The sequence below is a fragment of the Macaca mulatta genome, chromosome 9 (assembly GCF_049350105.2).
Source record: "Macaca mulatta isolate MMU2019108-1 chromosome 9, T2T-MMU8v2.0, whole genome shotgun sequence".
Classification (NCBI taxonomy): domain Eukaryota; kingdom Metazoa; phylum Chordata; class Mammalia; order Primates; family Cercopithecidae; genus Macaca; species Macaca mulatta.
Genome location: NC_133414.1, coordinates 107,647,515 through 107,667,131, shown reverse-complemented (window position 1 = coordinate 107,667,131; position 19,617 = coordinate 107,647,515). Strand labels below are relative to the sequence as shown.

At 42.3% G+C, this 19,617-nt stretch overlaps 1 protein-coding gene and 1 long non-coding RNA gene across 16 annotated transcripts in view; one reads left to right on the top strand and one right to left on the bottom strand.

Annotated features, from left to right (window-relative positions):
- The window catches only part of ALDH18A1 (aldehyde dehydrogenase 18 family member A1), a 50,065-nt gene that overhangs the window by 8,249 nt on the left and 22,199 nt on the right, over window positions 1-19,617 (top strand). For 5 of the 15 annotated variants that reach the window (XM_015147766.3, XM_077946903.1, XM_015147767.3 and 2 more), the window contains exons 3-7: window positions 4,905-5,119; window positions 10,810-10,959; window positions 11,049-11,153; window positions 14,597-14,755; window positions 15,199-15,289. In XM_015147766.3, the coding sequence (XP_015003252.1) occupies window positions 4,905-5,119; window positions 10,810-10,959; window positions 11,049-11,153; window positions 14,597-14,755; window positions 15,199-15,289 (720 nt within the window). The remainder of the gene's footprint in view (window positions 1-4,904; window positions 5,120-10,809; window positions 10,960-11,048; window positions 11,154-14,596; window positions 14,756-15,198; window positions 15,290-19,617) is intronic. The other 10 variants (XM_015147768.3, XM_077946906.1, XM_028826692.2 and 7 more) reach the window with 5 other exon arrangements.
- Window positions 13,844-19,027, bottom strand: LOC144331223 (uncharacterized). Its single transcript, XR_013398193.1, has 3 exons — window positions 18,952-19,027; window positions 17,266-17,351; window positions 13,844-13,965 (listed from the first exon to the last, which is right to left on the bottom strand). It is a non-coding gene; the product is annotated as an uncharacterized LOC144331223 (long non-coding RNA).

Sequence of the window (19,617 nt, the reverse complement as noted above, 5' to 3'; positions counted from 1 at the left end):
CTGACTGACCAGCTTCAAGCTGGGGTTCCCACAATCCCCTCTTTGGGCTTGGTTGATTTGCTAGAATCATGCAGAGAACCCAGGGAAACACTTAGATTTACCAGTTTATTACAAAGGACGCAGATGAAGAGATACGTAGGGTGAGGTGTGGGGTAAGAGGCACAGATCTTCCATGCCCGTCCCGGGCACACCACTCTCCAGGAACCTCCACATGTTCAGCTGTCTGGAAGCTCTCCGAACCTTGTCCCCTTGGAACTCTTATGGAGACTTACTGGGGTAGGCATGATTAAAGCATGGACAACTGTGTTGAAATGTGATTGAACAAAAAGGATGTGACCTAATACTAATAGACTGAGTGGGGTAACCTAGCAAGGCCTGTCTGTTCAGATTTTATCTTGGTCTTTCTGTGCAATATTTCTTCCTCCAAGGTATGGGGCAGGACCGTCTCTGGATTGAGAGTCTTACAACCCACAATCAAATTAGAGTCCTGCCTTGAGCAGGTGAAAGGAGTTCAGGAGAAGATCAGAGAGAGATTCTGTTTCCTTACACCAACATTATAACGAAAGACTAAAAAGCACTATTAGAGTTATAAGCCAGGAACCATGGATATATATGCCATGTCACAATAAGTAACACTTTTTTCATAGTACCAGCTAATATGCATTGAGTATTTATTTTGTGCCAATCTCTGTTCATGCATGAACTTGTTTTATCCCCCATACCAACCTTATGAGATAGTTAGGGAGACAGCAAGTAAGTGAAGAGGTTGAGATTCCACTCAGGCAGTCTGGCTCCAGAGCCAACGCTTATCCTTTTTACTCCTGTAGAAGGTGTGTGAATACTTAGTACAACTCCTGGTATGTGGTAAGTGTTCACTTCAGTATTTTTATTATTGATACTTATCCTCATTAGGCTCATTCGCAGAAGGAGGCACTTTCTAATTGTTTCCCTAGGTTTTTGGATTTGGGGATTTGGATTTTTCTGGAATGGAGCTCTTTCACTGATCATGATAAGCAGAATAGCAGGGGGAAAAAATAGGAAAAGAAAGGCAAAATGAGAAAGCTTATGGAGACAAACAGAGAAGGCAATGGAAGGCCAGAAAGAAAAAGAGAAGTCATGTCAGGGTCCCTTCTTGCTGAGGCCTGGAACACAGCCTCATTGGTTGCTGGGCATAAGGACTCTGATGCTGAAGAAGTAAAGGGTTCTCCTCCTTAAGAGTAATAAGAGTATAATCTGTGGCCCTTAAGAAGAACATGGACAACCCCTCCCATCCCCCACCATGCCACACCTGTACACACATACACCTCACTATGCCCTCATACCTACTAGGAGGGGACAGATTTTCTTTGGAACTTAGAGCCTAAAAGTTCCTTAGAAGATGGGAAACAATTACTTCTCTAGAAACCTTGAATTTTCCTAACTAATCAAGGCCTTCTCCGTTTTCAGTATGGACCCTAACAAGTGTAATACACTGTAGAACATTTAAAAAATACCCCCCAAGAAATGTAAGGTCAACCTTGGAAGGTAAAAGGTGTTGTTCAATAGGAAACCCAAAAAGCTCTGGGTCCCATGAAGCTCTCCTTTGTGCTAGAACCTACTGGATTTGACTGAGTCAGCTGCATGAAACCTTATTAACAGTGGTGACCTCCTCTTGAACCCTAACAGGCCTTATCTACTGCTGTTACCCTATTGTCTTCAGCCAGAATGACCCTTGACTACCTGGCACTGAGCCATGCCACCCACCCTCTTCTGATACAGACTGTGGGTTAGCTTCCTTCATGCTAGCCTGGCTGCTGGATTCTGATTGGCTTCTACCATTTGATCACCATTTGATCAGCTGGACAGACACGCATGCCACTAGCCATGTTCCTGAGGTACCCTCTCAGGCTGCTCCACCCATGCTCACCACCCCTTCCAGGTCAGGATAGGCCCTCCAGCGGACAGGAGAGAAAGCCAGAAAGCCTAGATCTGACAGCTATCAAAGGGATAATACATAATACTTGGCATAGCTCTGAGCTCTGCAAACAGCCACTGATGATCCCTGGTCCAAACCCTAGGGAAGTAAGCCTGTCCCTCCACCACCCTTCTCTCTATCAGATCAGTGAGACCAAACCATTATGTGTACAACTTTTAAACTTAAAACTTATGTGTACATATTGCTTAGGATAATATTCCTGAAAACAGAGTAGGGTACCTGTATTATTAATAATTAACCTAATGAAGGAAAGTAGCACTCCGCAAAACTTAGTCTCAACAACAAACCAGTCTTTTAGTCCCAGGGACTCCCGCAGCAGGAAGAGACCATACACCTGTGGATCCAGCAATGCCGTCAGAATCCCAGTTCCATCCCAGATAATGGCTTACTAAGTAGCTGTGTGCCCGGATCTAGATGCCAAGCCTATTGTGAAAAAAGATCATATTATCTTTCTTATATCTCCACAAACCTGAAACATAGTCACTTGAAAAATGGTTATTTAAGGAAAGGAAGAAATGAATCTTCACTACTTTGTTAGAAATGTTCTAAGATTTGTGTGTGAAGGACACAGGAAGGGAGGAGAACCCACAGTCGCCTTCCCATTCATGAGAATAAGCTCCTGCCTACTTTACCCACCATCAGTAGATTATGGTTAGGGAGTGAGTTAGTGACCAGGAGAGAGTCAGAGGTCTAAAGAGGTTTTCAGAAAATTGTCATTTATAGACAGACAATATAAAGGGAAGTGATAATGGTTGGTTCAAGTGAAGGTACTTAACTCTCTAATACAGTAATAGAACAGTGGTTCAAAAGGTGGCTTGGAATGATTATTTTAGTAATTCATTTGAATATTTATGAGTTGCTTATAATGAGATATAGAAAAGTCTTTGCAGGGAATTGCTTAAAGCTTAGTCCTGCTGAGAACCTATGTTACCCACCACGTCTTGCTTCTTGCTATCAGGAAGGAAGCTCTATTTGCTGTAAGTGCTCCTCCACCCCCACTGATTGACAGCATCTTCTCTCCCATGGAGACCTCACCCAGCCCATCTGCCTATGCAGTCATTCTCCTTCTATGTCAGTTACAATTATGTGCATGTAGCAGGAAACTCAAAATAATAATGGCTCAAACAGGATAGAAATGTATTTCTCTCTTTCTCCTGAAGGAAGCCTAGCAGTCCTGAAAGAAGGTAGGCAGTCCAGGGCTTCCAGAATAGCACTGTGGAATCATCAGAGATCCCTGCTCTTTCGTTCTTGTTGCTTCACAGTTCCTTCCAGTTCAAAATGAGTGATTGAGCTCCAGCCTTCATACCCATGTTCCAAGCAGCAGTGGGGATGAATGGAAGAAAGCATGTCTCTTTTAAGTTCCTAGAAATTCCACATAACATTTTCACATGTATCTTGTTAGCCAGATATCTTGTTAGTCAGATATCTTGTTGGTCACATGGTCCTGTCTATCTGAGCAAGAAAGGCTGGGAAATGTAGTCTTTAGACTGATGGCAGTATGCCTCGCCAATACTTGGGGATCTGGTAATTGTGTGAGAAAGGACGAATGGGTAATTAGTAATCAGCGAAGCAGGAGGTGTTGGGCCCATGAGAAGTGTTGAAGGGGTTCTGTGCCTGACATTCAGCTTTTACTCTTTTACTTCTGGCTTTATGCAGGTTTCTCTTTGGCTTTTAATCAAGATTTTTTTCCTCCTTAGAAATCTTGTATAATTTTTTTTGTTTGTTCATCTGTACAAATGATCTGTAATCTTGTACAGTGTTACAAGAAAAAGAATCAAGAAAATTGGTTAGAGGCAGATGTCCGAGGGGATAGAAAGTATCTGACTCTAACATTGCTTTTCCTTCAGAAAGCTCTTTGGTTTCTTTCATCATTGTTACAGGCATCTGAATTCATCAAAGAGAAATTGTAGATAGGCTAGTTGAGATTTTGTATTATTCATACACTTACTTTGTTCTTTACTGTCTTTGCTAATCAGGTTCTTCCTTCTTTTTTTGTTTTTTGAGAAGGAATCTCACTCTGTCGCTCAGGCTGGAGTGCAGTGGCACGATCTCGGCTCACTGCAACGTCCGCCTCCCAGGTTCAAGCGATTCTCCTGCCTCAGCCACCTGAGTAGTTGAGATTATAGGTGCCCACCACCACACTCGGCTAAGTTTTGTATTTTAGTAGAGACGGGGTTTCACTATGTTGTCCAGGCTGGTCTTGAGCTCCTGACCCTCAAGTGATCCTTCTGCCTCCGCCTCCCAAGGTGCTGGGATTATAGGTGTGAGCTGCCATGCCTGGCCGGCTCTTTCCTCTTTTTATAGTTTCTTTAGAAACACCCATATTTTTCTGATTATGAAAGCAATGCATCTTTACTGCATAAGCTTGGAAAACCTAAGAAAGAACAAAGAAGAAAATTTAAAATTGCTTATAATCCTATCAAGAGATAAAATATTAATTTTCCATTAATTTTATCCATCTATGTGTTTATACATATATGAAATTAACATATAAGCATTTTTGTACATTATTAAAAATTCTAAAAATGTTAATCTTTTTCCCTTTATCCAACATTTACTCTACTTCTGATTTTTCTGATAATAAATAACACGGTGATGAATAGCTTTCTGATAAATCTCTTTTTTAGATAACTTTTTTAAAGGCTTTTGATACATTTACCAACCTGTCTTCAAGAGAGATTAATTTGTTTGTACTGTTCACCAACAGCATTTGAGTATGCCTATGACCTGCATCCTGGGTGTAAACTCCATACAATAGTAAAATAAGAATATGCTAGATAGAGCTTTTGATATACTGTACTAGTTTTACACAGTTAATAATGATAATGCTGTTTTTTGGTATCTAAACTGGTTAATACTGAGCATGTATGTTTTTATTGAAAAACTATATTATTTCTTTTTTTCTTGCATTTGACTTTGATGGCTACAGATTGTATCCAGCCTTCAGTCATCAGACATGTTCGTTCTTGGAGCAACATCCCCTTTATCACTGTACCCCTCAGTCGTACACATGGCAAGTCCTTTGCCCACCGCGGTGAACTGAAGCATGCCAAGAGAATCGTGGTGAAGCTCGGCAGTGCTGTGGTGACCCGAGGGGATGAATGTGGCCTGGCCCTGGGGCGCTTGGCATCTATTGTTGAGCAGGTGATTGCCAAGATAGAAATTATGCTGTACTGAAATTTGGGTTTTAAGTTACTACTTCAAATTGGGTTTAAGTTGCTCATCAACTTATAAAAATAATTGTGATTTCAGTGCAATAGATTTAACCCAATGTGAAAACTGTTTCCCAACGTAGATGCCAGTGAGAGATGGCATCTTAGGGCAAGAAAAGGGGATGTTAAGGAGTAGGGGTGATTTCATGCAGTTCATGCCTCAGACTTCTTCGTGATAAAGAGCTGTTTCTGTTGGAGATTCTTAGTTCTGGCTATGCAGTAGAATCATCTCGGGCCTGGAGATGCCTGGGTTTCACATCTAGCCGTTTAGTAAGTATCTCTGGGATGGGGCTGCTGTGTTTGTCTGTCTTGAGAGGATCTCACTCTGTCACCCAGGCTGGACTGTTGTGGCATGATCATGGCTCACTGCAGCCTCGACCTATCGAGCTCAAGTGATACTCCCACCTCAGCCTCCTGAGTAGCTGCAGCTACAGGCACAAACCATTATGCCCAGCTAATTTGTGTAGTTTTTGTAGAGACGGGGGTCTCACTATGTTGCCCAGGTTGGTTTCCAACTGCTGGGCTCAAGTGATTCTCCTGCCTTGGCCTCCCAAAGTGCTGGGCCTGCAAACTTTTTCTGCAAGAGACCAGATAGTAAATATTTTAGTTTTGTAGGTTATATGTTCTGTGTCTCCAGTACACAGCTCTGCAGAAGCAACCACAGACAGTACATAAATGAATGAGCATGGCCGTGAGCTGATAAAATTTCATTTACAAAAACAGGCAGCATGCCAGATTTGGCCAAAAGTAAAAATCCAGACATCCCAGCATCCCACAGATAAAGCAAGAGCTCTTCTATGGCATCTGAAATTTTACACTACCCTCGTCATTAAATTTTCAGTTTTTAAAAAACAACTTTCCTGAGGCGTTAATATTGGGAAACTGCTAACCTGAAACTTGATACAATTTTTTTCTTAGATTTTCTATTCTAAATAATTATCAAGCCTGAGCAACAAAGTGAGACCCTGTCTCTACAAAAATGAAATCGCTGGGCGTGGTGACTTGCACCTGTAATCTCAGCACTTTGGAAGGCTGGGGCAGGAGGATTGCTTGAGCCCAGGAGTTCAAGACCAGCCTAAGCCACATAGTGAAACCCCATCTCTACAAAAAATTTTTAAAAAATTAGCCAGGCATGGTGGCACATTCCTGTGGCCCTGGCTACTCAGGAGGCTGAGGTAGGAGGATTGCTTGAGCCTGGGAGGTTGAAGCTGCAATGAGCTATGATCACGCAACTGACTGCACTCCAGCCTTGGTGACAGAGCAAGACCCTGTCTAAAAAAGTTCTGACTTCTTGGTAGGCTGAGGCAGGGGGATTGCTTGAGCCCAGGAGCTCAAGGTTGCAGTGAACTATGATAAAGTCACTGCACTACAGCCTGGGCAACAGAGAAAAATCCTGACCTCCAGTCCCCACCCCCCCACACACACAAAAAGAAAACAGCAATAATCAAACCCACCTTCTAGATTGAGTTCATCAGATAAATTTTAAAAATATTTATCAAGAGACTACACTATGAGGGGCACTAGCTTCTCTACCCTCTCTACCTTAGAGATATAACAGTCTCTACCCTTTGGGAGCCAGAACTGGGACTCCCCAGACATTAAGGTGACTGTTCAGGGCAGTAAATATCCAAATAAGTGGGCCCAGATGACAGTGAGCGATGGGTCCAGAGATGGGAAACTCAGATGAGAGTGTGGTTGTTCCTGGGGCTTCCTAGGAGAGCTGGAACTCAGCCTGGGCCTTGACAACTGATGGGATTTGTACAAACAGAGGGGAAAAGTTCCATGCTAATAAGTATCAGTGTGACATGCTTCTGCAGTTGTGCAGTCCAGTGGTTCTGGGGAATGGACAGGGTCTCAAGCGGATTCCAGATCGAGGATAGACAGGAATGAGTGTGGCATGCTGTGGGCCAGGGAGGAGATAAGCTGGAAAGTAGAGGTGGTCATCTCATTAGAAAGAATGAAAAAAAAAAAATGGATCATTGCATTAGGCAGGGCTCTGACGCCAACTGTGTGAGTTGGAGTGCAGTCTCAAAAGCAGACTGAAGATTTTGAACGGAGGAGAAACTTGATGAAAAGAGTAGGAAAAACCTGGTAAAGGTTTGCGTAGGTTACCAGCTTTGTAGGGCTGCATTTGGACCTAATGGAAGAGCTGTCTCCATCAGGGCCTGCCTAATAGTCATCTTATCATGTCAGATGGACTCAGGAACCAACTTAAAGTGGTTTCCACTGGCCATAAATGGGATGATTTGAACATCAAGAAAGGGAATCACAGCTGGGCACAGTGGCTCATACCTGTAATCCCAACACTTTGGTAGGCCAAGGTGGGGGGATCACCTGACGTCAGGAGTTCAAGACTAGCCTGGCCAACATGGTGAAATCTTGTCTCAACTAATAATGCAAAAATTAGCCAGGCATGGTGGCACCTGCCTGTAATCCCAGCTACTTGGGAGGCTGAGGCAGGAGAATCTCTTGAACCTTGGAGGTGGAGGTTGCAGTGAGACGAGATAGCACTACTGCATTCCAGCCTGGGCGAGAGTGAGACTGATTCTCAAAAAAAAAAAAAAAAAAAAGGGAATCACTGCACAATGCAACAAAATATGTTTAAATCCATGAGTTCATAATTACACTTAAAAAAAAAAAAACTTCATGGACGGGCGTGGTGGCTCATGCCTATAATCCCAGCACTTTGGGAGGCCGAGGCAGGCAGATCATGAAGTCAGGAGATCCAGACCATCCTGGCTAACAGTGAAACCCCGTCTCTACTAAAAATACAAAAAATTAGCTGGGTGTGGTGGTGGGCGCCTGTAGTCCCAGCTACTTGGGAGGCTGAGGCAGGAGAATGGTGTGAACCTGGGAGGCGGAGCTTGCAGTGAGCTGAGATTGCACCACTGCACTCCGGCATAGGAGACAGTGAGACTCCGTCTCAAAAAAAAAAAAAAAAAAATTTCATTGGCCATTTTTGGAGGGTGCTAGAGAAGCTACTCATTATATTGAAAATGGATTAGTAAAGGGGAGGAGACACACATTTGTCCTGCTTTTCATCGGCAAACTGTACCTTCAGGGTAATCAAATAGTTAGTAAAGGAGAGTTTCCCTTTTGGAATTTTTCCAGATTATAAATGAAGGAATCATTGAGTTAGAGTATCAGCATTTTGCAGCTCCTAATGGAATAATGGATCTTGGCAATGATCATCAACAGATGCTAACATCACAAAAAGAAAAATAACCAGGCATTATGTATCTCCTTGATGGATGTGCACACCACAACTTATAAAGACTTGTTGGGGGAAAAAAAAAAGCCTTCATACCAAACATCAGTTTATAGGATATACAAAGTGCAGGATTAACATCATAAGGACACAATTGGGAAAATGTAGGCTGGGAAATCCTAAAGAATAAACAACTCAGTTTAACAAAAATTACAAGGGGGAAAACTGATGGAGAGGGGAACCCATGAATTAAAGGAACTTGAGAGACACTTCAATTAATTTGTAATGCAGGGTTTAATTTGCATCTCAATTTGAGCAAGGAAAAAAAATTGGAAAAATATGAACACTGGCTATTTGATATAAAGGAAATCATTGAAATATTCCAGATGATAATGGTATAGAGCAGTTATTGGAGACTAGGAAATTGGCCATGAGAGATAGTTGGTGAAACTGTGTGGTATGTACATGGGGATTTATAATACTATTCTCACCACTTCGGTTAAATATGAAATTTTCTTTTTTTTTTTTTTATTTTTATTTATTTATTTTAGAGAGAGGGTCTTGCTCTGTCGCCTAGGCTGGAATGCAGTGGTGTAATCATAGCTCACTGCAGCCCTGAACTCCTGGGCTCAGTTGGGATCCTTCTTTAGCCACCTGAGTAGCTGGGACTATGGGCACATGCTGCTTGGCTGGTTTTTTTTTTTTAATTTTTCATAGATATGGGGTCTTGCTATTTTGCCCAGGCTGGTTTCGAATTCCTGGCCTCAAGCAATCCTCCCACCTCAGGCAGCTGAAACTTTCTGTGATAAAATATTGTTGTCGGGGCCAGGCACAGTAGCTCACACCTGTAATCCCAGCACTTTGGGAAGCTACTCAGGGGGCTGAGGTGGGGGGATTGCTTGAGTCCTGGAGGTCAGGGTTGCAGTGTGCCGTGATTGTGCCACTGTCCTCCAGCGTGGGTGACAAAGCAAGACCCTGTTTCAAAAAAAAAAAGTTATTATTGTTTTAAATCATGGTTTATCATAGCTGTTTGTGAGTTCCTGGACCAGTTAAAAGGGTTCAGATATCAGAAGGAAAGGACAGTTTAGGAATATTGACTTTATTGCATCTTGAGTCTTTAATTTTTTCATATAAGTCTGCTTAAGGTAGGAAACAAAATGACCACATTTGGTTCTGGGCAGGCAGAGCAGAACAAGGTCACCATCTGCCCCTGGTGTAGGCAGAGGCAACCCATAGGATCAGATGTGCCACCAGAACAGCCTCATTTACCCGGGTTAAGCCTTAGAACCTGAGAAGCCATCTGCTGAGTCTACATTGCATTTCCTACCTGCGGACTTTTATTCTGGGCTTCATTTCTTGGAGCAACGAGGCCTTCTGTATTACACACTCCCTGCAAATATTAGGTTGGCACAAAAGTAATTGTGGTCTTTGCTATTACTGTCAATGGTAATTGACATGCAATTACTTTTGCACCAACCTAATACAATCATGTCCTATAGATGTCAAACTTGGCTAGACACCAGAATTTCCTTATTAAAAATGTCTGTCTGAGGCCAGGTGGCTTATGTCTGTAATCCACAGCTTTGGGAGGCCGTGGCAGGAGGATGGATTGATACCAGAAGTTTGAGGCCAGTCTGGGCAACATAGTGAGATTCCATTTCTACAAAAATGCATTAAAAAAGAAAAATTAGCTGGGCATGGTGGCATGAACCTGTAGTTCCAGCTACTTGTGAGGCTGAGGCAGGAGGATCACTTAAGCCTAGGCAGCCAAGGCTGCAGTGAGCCACACTCCTGCCACTGCACTCCAGCCTGGGTGACAGAGCAAGACTCTGTCTTAAAAAATTTTTTTTCATAGGGTTCTTTTTGTTGTTGTTGTTTTTGAGACAGCATCTCTCTCATTCTATTGCCCAGGTTGGAGTGTGGTGATGCGATCATGGCTCACTGCAGCCTCATCCTCCCTGAGCTCAGGTGATCCTTCTACCTTGGCCTCCCGAGGTAGCCGGCATGCACCACCATGCCTGGCTAAATTTTGTATTTTTTGTAGAGACTGGGTGTTGCCATGTTGCCTGGGTGGTCTTGAACCTCCTGGGCTCAGGAACCTTCTGCCTGCCTTGGCCTCCCAAAGTACTGGGATTACAGGCATGAGCCACCATGCCCAGCCAATTGTTTTAATTAAAAAATAAATTAAAATGTCTGATTTTTATCTGCCACCTGCTAAACAGAAATTTGAGACAGGATGTAGGAATCTGTGTTTTTACCAGACAGTCTGGTTGATTCTTCCAGAGCCAGCCCCATGCTGGTTCATAAACCATCATTCGGGATCTACTCAATAGTCCACCCTACCTCCATCCCTTGTGAAAAGATGAACGAGACAGTACAGTGACTTGTGATCCCCTTTCCTTTCTCAATGCCAGGTATCAGTGCTGCAGAATCAGGGCAGAGAGATGATGCTGGTGACCAGCGGAGCTGTAGCCTTTGGCAAACAACGCTTGCGCCATGAGATCCTTCTGTCTCAGAGCGTGCGGCAGGCCCTACACTCGGGGCAGAACCAGCTGAAAGAGATGGTGAGTGCTGCTTCCCCACACGTTAAAATGGACCTTCAGGTCTTCTTCCCTCATTTCCTACCACACCTTGTCTCATTGGTATATTACAGGCAATTCCAGTCTTAGAGGCACGAGCCTGTGCAGCTGCCGGACAGAGTGGGCTGATGGCCTTATATGAGGCTATGTTTACCCAGTACAGCATCTGTGCTGCCCAGGTGAGAGGCTGGGCTTTGAAAGGGGTGTGGGACCTGTGAGGGTGGTTCTTGTGGAACAAAGGGGTCTGGAACTAGTCTACTAGAATATGGTGTCAGCTTCATCACTTGCTACTTGAGAGATCTGAAGAAAGTTTTTTATCTAACCTTTTTGTGCCTCAGTTTCCTCATCTGAAAATGGGGATAATATCAGTGCCTATTTCAGATAATTTTTGGAAGGACTCAGTGGGAAAATATATGAAAAGCATTTGGTATAGTGTTTGCTACATAATACATTCTCAGTATTAGCTCGTGTTACCCTAATAACACTTAGGATTACAAGTGCTAACACTTCTGAAGACAGAGAAGTTAAACGGCTTTATTTCACTGCTTCTTTGATTTCAGGTGGCTTGCTTCTCTTTGCATGTGGTTGGTTGCCTTTTATAGGAGATACTTATTAAGCTTTGAAGGGAAAGAGGAATGCTGCTGGGTGGCTGGTTTTTCACTCATTCAGCAAATATTTATTGAGCACCTATGGTGTATCTAGCAGTCTTGGGCATTGGGGATACTGTGGTGAACAAATCAGACATGATTCCAGTCGTCATGGGACTTATGAATTTTTAGTGGCTACCCCTAAATGTTCTAGAACCTTCTTTCTGCATTGTTTCATTTTTACCTAAATCTCCTGAATTTTTTTGAATTATATTCTTAATCAACTGTACAGCTACACACTAGAGACATCTAAATAGCAGTCACTTCAGGAAACAACTGAAAAAAAAATCTAACTCCCAAATTATTTTATTTTGAAACCCCTTTACCTGTAAAGATGTAAAATAGCCGTTATTTTATATTATGGATATTATTTTACATGTGCACTACATGCACGGATGTTATTTTACACCGGTGATATTGTTATGTATACATATATTGTTTCAGGTTTTGCTTCTTCATTTCCTGTTACTTTTTTTTGTTTCTCCATCATTTGCCTGTTTGTACCCACAGTGATGTTCTGGTATTACACCAGAGTGTCCTCATGTCAGTGAGTTAAAACAGAAAGGCATGGGCTTGTCCCATTGCCTATGACTGGGGACCCTACTTTCTGTAATCTTAGCTTTTTTCTCTTAGTATAAATGCAATATAAATCTCTATTTCTATCACTCTTCTTAATTATCTGCTTTCTCGTCTCCACAGTCCAGTGACAGTTTTGGTCTTTAATTTTTTTAAAGTGCCTGGAGCTGGGTGAGGAAGCTCAAGTCCAAGAGCTATGGTTTTGCTGTGGTTTGGTTTTTCCCAGGGATGATACTTTTTGAGAGTTTGTTTTTGTTTTGTTTTGTTTTGAATGACAGTAGCATGAAGAGTCCCTGCAGTATCAGCCATTGTTTCCATTTACACTGAGTGGAAGAAGAGCTCTGCCCCTCCGGTTCCCAACAAGCTTCAATCCCTGGGCTGTTTCCTCTCACACCTGTGTCTTCCCCCAAGGCCATCATATCTACAGAAAATATTTGCCCTTTATACCTTATCCTATGGTTCCTTATTTTCTTCAGTAATATCATAGAGAAGACCATTATCAGTGGCTTTTGAAAACTTCCAGTAGGTAGTTTGCCAGGTTAAAGACTTAAACACTTAAAACAGCTTGTTTTTTCTTCGTAGAAGGGAAACTGATTTTCCCTCAACAGATTGCCCTTGTCTAAACACGTACATTTCCCTCTTGGGGCTCTTTATCTCCTACCTTAGTGCTGAGATCCCCAGGCCATGTTTGTGAAGCTATTTTAGTGACAGGTATTTTTCCTGGACCTTTAGACCTCCTGCTTGTCTCTCCTACCCACGGGTTTATATTAATTGTTCGATCTTTCACCATCATGACTAGAATCTGTGTGTTCAGCTTTGACCTAGTCCTGTGTCCAGCAGAACTAAGCTTTTCTGAAAAGGAGTTCATGATTTTCCCTTTCAAAAATATGCCCCATTTTGTTTTTCCCCAAACCATCAACATTCTTATTCTCCATTCCAGCAACTAGACCCTGGCATTTCAGAGGTACTTAACAAATTTTTTATCAAGTGAGCGAGTGAATTATTTTTCTATGTATGTTTCCTGTGTTTTATTATCATTAAGGCTGCTGTTTTATTGCTATATTCTTCTTAGTTACCATAGCCAGACCCTTAACCATCCTCACTTTGACTGTTTCAGTGCCTGCTTTCTTTACTATTTGCTTCCAACTTTTCCTACCTTAGCCTGCCCTACATAGCCAGAACCCTCTTCCGTAAACATTAGAGAGATTACATTATTTACTGTTGAGCCTCAAGGTTTGTTGCCATTTAGTTTCTTGCTATCTCCATTTACCCATTTATCTTTTTCTCCTAAACACTGCATAAAATTCTAGTTCAAGCTAGAAAGCAGAGCTGTTTACCAGCCCACACGCCCATCTCCATTGTACCTTTGAGCACCTTATGCTCATCTCCTCCCTTGAACCAAGTTGTGTTCTGCCCCTCTTTCAGCTTGTGACTAAAGACTAACCTCCATAAATTTCTCAGACTAACCCCACATGCTCACACACAGTCTTAGTTAACTCCAGTAATAGTCTGCTTCAAAGCAAGAGCAGGGATAACACAACCCTGTTCCATTTTGTCTAACACACTTTTCTAAGCAGGGAAAATAATTTATTCACTCACTCGCCAAATATTTAAGGGCCTACTATGGCCAGGCCCTGAATCAGATCCTAGGATACAGAGATGTTTTAGAAATTGCTGGGGCACAGCAGTGTGCATCTTTAGTCCCAGTTACTCAGGAGGCTGAGGTGGGAGGATCACTTGAGACGAGGAGAACACAGCAAGACCCTCTCTATAAAAAAAGAAAAGAAAGAAAAGAAATTAATGGATAATCACTGACTCCCCCAGTATTCCTCTAAAAATAGATACATTAATTTCTTAATTTTGTAAATGGATGAGATTTTGGGATTTGTTAGCTCTCTGAGGATTAAAGTACTTTTGCAAGAAGTCTTGAACATTCTTACATAAATCTTTCAGATTGTTGTAATTTTTTTATCTCTACAAAAATTGGGGCCAGGTGCAGTGGGTCACATCTGTAATCCCATCAGTTGAGGCCAGGAGTTTGAGACCAGCCTGGCCAGCATGGCAAAACCCTGTCTCTACTAAAAATACAGAAATTAGCTGCGCGTGCCTATAATCCTAGCTACTTGGAAAGCTGAGGCATGAGAATTGCTTGAACCCAGGAGGTAGAGGTTGCAGTAAGCAGAGATTATGCCACTGCACTGCAGCCTGAGCAACAGAGTAAGACCCTGTCTTGAAGAAAACAAAGAATTGGATAGCACCCAGATATGCGTATTTCATTCTAATCTGTATGGGGCCCCAGAAACCTAAAGTTTAACTCCCCTACTCTTAGCATCTTTTGTATACTGGGAAGTTTAGCATTTTTCTCCCTCCTGCATTTTCCATCTATTTAATCCTTTTAGATTTTGGTGACCAATTTGGATTTCCATGATGAGCAGAAGCGCCGGAACCTCAATGGAACACTTCATGAACTCCTTAGAATGAACATTGTCCCCATCGTCAACACAAATGATGCTGTTGTCCCCCCAGCTGAGCCCAACAGTGACCTGCAGGGGGTAAATGTGGGTAAAGTATTTCTAAAGGTTCAGCATGCTGGAGACACTAACACCATGCTATGCTGCATGCACTAACACCGGAAGTTTGGCATAAACAAGGTGGAAAAGTTGTGAGAGAAACTGTTGTCATGGAGCAGTGACTGCATAAGCTCTTCTGAACTTGTGGTTGCATTCAACAGGGTGAGGTGCTATAGTCACTTAAGATGGTGCAATGAGCATGGCTTGTATGTTTCAGTGGCTAGCAGACTGCATGTTTGGAAAAGGGATTGTCAGTAGACACTGTGTTTTGCAGACAGAAGGGGCCTGCAAGAGCTGTCATCTATATATTTGGGTTCATTGGTTTTGCCTGAGCCTAGCTTGGTTTTGCCTGAGCTTGGCTGGGTGCTTCCATGAATTTCTGTTTGGACTGCTTAGCTCACTCACTTATGACTTTTTAATCTGCATTCTAGGTTATTAGTGTTAAAGATAATGATAGCCTGGCTGCCCGACTGGCTGTGGAAATGAAAACTGACCTCTTGATTGTTCTTTCAGATGTAGAAGGTACAAAGTAATGCTTTTTTCTTTTATCTGCCCTTTGTTTTAAATGCTACATGTATGAGCATGTGAGTTTCCCTCTTTCTTTGCGTCCCTCTGATCTATTTTTTGCTATAGATCATTAGCCATGTGTTCAGACAAAGGGCTTTTATGATTCAAAACAGGGTGGGCGAGTCTAAGAGATGTAGTTTGAATACTGAAATGTTATTTCCAGGTGCTTTCAGTTGTTTTTCTTAAATAACAGCTTTATAGAGATATAATTCACATACCATACAATTCACTTATTTGAAGTTTATAATTCTGTCCTGGCGTGGTGGCTCACACCTATAATCCCAACACTTTGGGAGGCCAGAGCCGGAGGATCACTTGAGCCCAGGAGTGCGAGATCAGCCTGGGCAATATAGTGAGTCCCTGTTTCTACAAAAAATAGAAAAGTTAGCTGGACATGATGGTATGCGCCTATGGTTCCAGCTACTCGGGGCTGAAGCAGAAGGATCACTTGGACCTGGGGGTTCCAGGCTGCAGTGAGCAGTTATCGCGCCACCGTACTCCAGCCTGGGTGACAGAGCGAGACCCTATCTCAAAAATAAATAAATAAAGTGTACAATTCAGTGATGTTTAGTGTATTTACATAATTGTGCAACCAAAACCACAGTCATTTGTAGAACACTTTCCCTTTCATCACCCCAATAAGAAACTCCATAACCGTTAGCAGTCACTCCCCACTTCTACCCAAACTCCCTATCCCTAGGCAATCTCCAGTATACTTTCTGTTTCTGTGGATTAACCTGTTCTGGACATTTTATTTAAATGGCTTCATATATTATGGTGGCCCTTTGTGACTGGCTTTTTTCACTTAGCATGTTTTCAGGGTTCATCTATTTTAAGCATGTATCAATACTTCATTTTTTTTATTGCTGAATAATATGCCACTCTGAGACCATGTTTTATTGATCAGTTCATCAATTGATGGACATTAGCTGTGAACATTCATGACACGTTTTTGTGCGAACATGTTTTATTTCACCTAAGAGTAGAACTGCAGGGTCACATGGTAACTCTGTTTAAAAGACTTTTGAGGAACTACTAGACTGTTTTCCAAAGCAGCTGTACCATTTCATATTCTCACCAGCATTGTATGAAGGTTCTAATGTGTTTACATCATTGCTGTTACTCAGTTGTTTTGTTTTTTTTTTTGTTTGTTTGTTTTTGTTTTTGTATTTTAGTAGAGACGGGGTTTCATCGTGTTAGCCAGGATGGTCTCGATCTCCTGACCTCGTGATCCGCCCATCTCGGCCTCCCAAAGTGCTGGGATTACAGGCATGAGCCACCGCGCCCGGCCATACTCAGTTGTTTTTATCTGCCTTTTTTATTATAGCTATCCTAATGGGTGTGAAGTAGTATCTCATTGTGGTTTTGATTACTTTCAGTTTTTAATGTAAACCATAGGACAGATTATAGGTTTTTTTGTTTGTTTGTTTTGTTTTGCTTTATTTTGTTTTGTTTTGGTTTTTTTCTTTTTCTTTGTTGGGACAGATTGTTTTAAGTTGGAGCCACTGTAGAAGTCTAGGCTATCTGGCTACTATGTTCTTATATGTTGCTCTGTTCTTCTCTGCTGTTCCCTTCTTCCTGGAGGGGCCACTCTTGGCTCTAATATATCTTTCCATTCACTCTTCTCAAGCTTCCTTAAGCTATTTCCATTTCACAGTCTGACCCATAAGAAATATAGTAACTGTGTCCAGAATCTAGGATTCCAGAAGTCCCCTGTTACATTCCCAGAAGGTTAGAACACCCCTACTTAATTCCCAGCCCACACCAAGGCAGGTTAACACGGGAAGACCTGTTCTCTGTTTTATGCTCAGGCAGTTGTATGGTAAGGGCAGGGGCTACGTAGTGGAGGCAGGGGCAGACATAGATGAATTGATATGTCTCTGCCCATGTGGAAAGTCAAAGATAAGACACCTACATGTCAATGTCTTTACCTGTAAGAAGTCTTAGTCCTGTGTTATCCACTGTAATTTGAAGTCCCAGGATAGGAACAGCTAAGTTGGAGTAAGTGTGAGCCACCCTGGAGAAAGAAGGCATTTTGGTTAATCAGTGGGTTTTCTATTCATTTTTCCCCTCAAGACGGAGTCTTGCTCTGTCGCCCAGGCTGGAGTGCAGTGGCACGATCTCGGCTCACTGCAACCTCCGCCTCCTGGGTTCAAGTGATTCTCCTGTCTCAGCCTCCCAAGTAGCTGGGATTACAGGCGTGTGCTACCATGCCTGGCTAATTTTTGTATTTTTAATAGAGACGGGGTTTCATCATGTTGGCCAGGCTGGTTTCGAACTCCTGACCTCGTGATCCGCCCACCTTGGCCTCCCAAAGCACTGGGATTACAGGCGTGAGCCATGGCGCCTGGCCAATCAGCAGGTTTTTACTGAATGTCTACTATGAGCACATAGTGTGCTAGGTGCTTGATAAATGTAATTTATTCAATCTTTATAGCAACCCTACAATGTAGGTAGTAGGTAGGTTAACCCAATTTTACAGATAAAGAAATTAAAAATTAAGTTCAAACTGGGCACGTGGCACATGCCTGTAATCCCAGCTACTTGGGAAGGCTGAGGCAGTAAGATCACTTGAGCCCAGGAAGTTGAGGCTGCAGTGAACTGTGATCATGCCACCTCACTGCAGCCTGAGTGACAGAAACAGAGACCCTGTTGGGAGAGGAGAGGGGAGAGAAGAAGAAATAATTTTTTAAAATTTAGTTTAAAATTAGATTAAGATCTATTAAATGGTATATCTAAAGTCACATAGCAAGTGCTTGACAGAGGCCAGTTTCAAATCTGAGTCTGTTCAATTAAAAAAGCTACACTCTTCCTTCTCTCTTATACTGCCTGACAAGGTAAAAAAAAAAAAAAAAAAAAAAGTAGGTTTTCGAGATTAATTTATAAAACCCAATTTAAACAACACTCTAGCAAATAATTTTGATGCAGCTTCAAGCACCAAAATCGGGTCACTGGTAGACTGGCATTCATACTGTGATTATCCTAATTCGTTTTCTACTGAGTGTTGATTTTTTAGAACAGTATCTGAATTTTAACTATGCTCTTGGTGGGGTAAAGGGAAAGGAGGAGTAGGCACATTATCAGCATGCTAGGAACCCTTCACTGTCTTTGGAGAAGGTTTGGCTAGAATTGCCCACTCTTTCCTATACTAATATATGAAACTGAAACAACTTCCAAATCTAAATCTGTGATCTCACAGCACTGTATCTTCTGGGAAGATCCTAACCCTAAATCTTGGAGAGCTGTGGAGTAGTAGGTTGAGACTGACAGATTGTGAAAGGTTATTTTTTCTTTTCCTGTAATAATTTGCACTGCTTATGGTTGTCACTGCTCTGCTCTACAATGGGCATCGATTTCCTCACTTCCTTGATTCACTTACTTCCTCAGAGAGGTAGTATGTAGCAAGATTGTCTTAAAGGTTTGGAATAATGGAGGGGAGAGGTATATTATAGCACAGGAAAAGCAGTAACTTGAAACCAGAAAAATCACTGCCCAAAATGTCCTTCAGCCAGTCCCCAGCCTTCCCATCTGTGTCCACTTTAGGTCTTGATTTAACTCCAGTTTCTTAGCCCCCTGTTACCCCCGCCCCCCTTTTTCTTTTCCAAGCTCCTACTTACTCTTTTTCAAAGTGAAATTGTGAGGATTTTTCATCTTGGATTGTATGCATGTGACGTTTCATGTAACTATTTTATGTCACTCCACTTAGTTATAAAAGGGACATGTGCTTTATGGTAATAAATCCAGATTGAATGTCAAGAGTCATGCAGTCTCCTGCTGACTCAGCCTAACCTCTACAGTGACTCACTCATAAAATTGGGAGTGTAAATTAGTGACTGTTTCAAAGGGTACTGTGAGAGTTAATGAGAACCTCTGTTGCATTTCATCTGCTTGGAAACGGTCACATTTAACAGTATATGGCTACTATGCCGTTTCTGCAATAGCCACCCTTCTTTTTCAGTTCTGTCCTTAAAGCACAACATCTTAAGTAGCTATGGCAGAATTAAGGATACCTTGCCAGGGATATGGGCAGGGCTAATAAATGTGCCAAGGATATGGCCATGGTCTGATGTGGGGAAACATTTATTTATCAAGCCAGGTTATAGGAGTATATAAGGTGAGTCCTCCTGGAGCTGTTTGTCAGTGTCGAATCCTTTGTTCTCTTTTTCTGGTTAAAACAGGTGGTAGTGCAGTGGCATTCATTTGGATGAGTAAAGTACAGAGTGATTGACAGGTGCCCTGGGGAGGCCTGTCTTGGAGACACTTCCATCAAAGCGGTATTACTG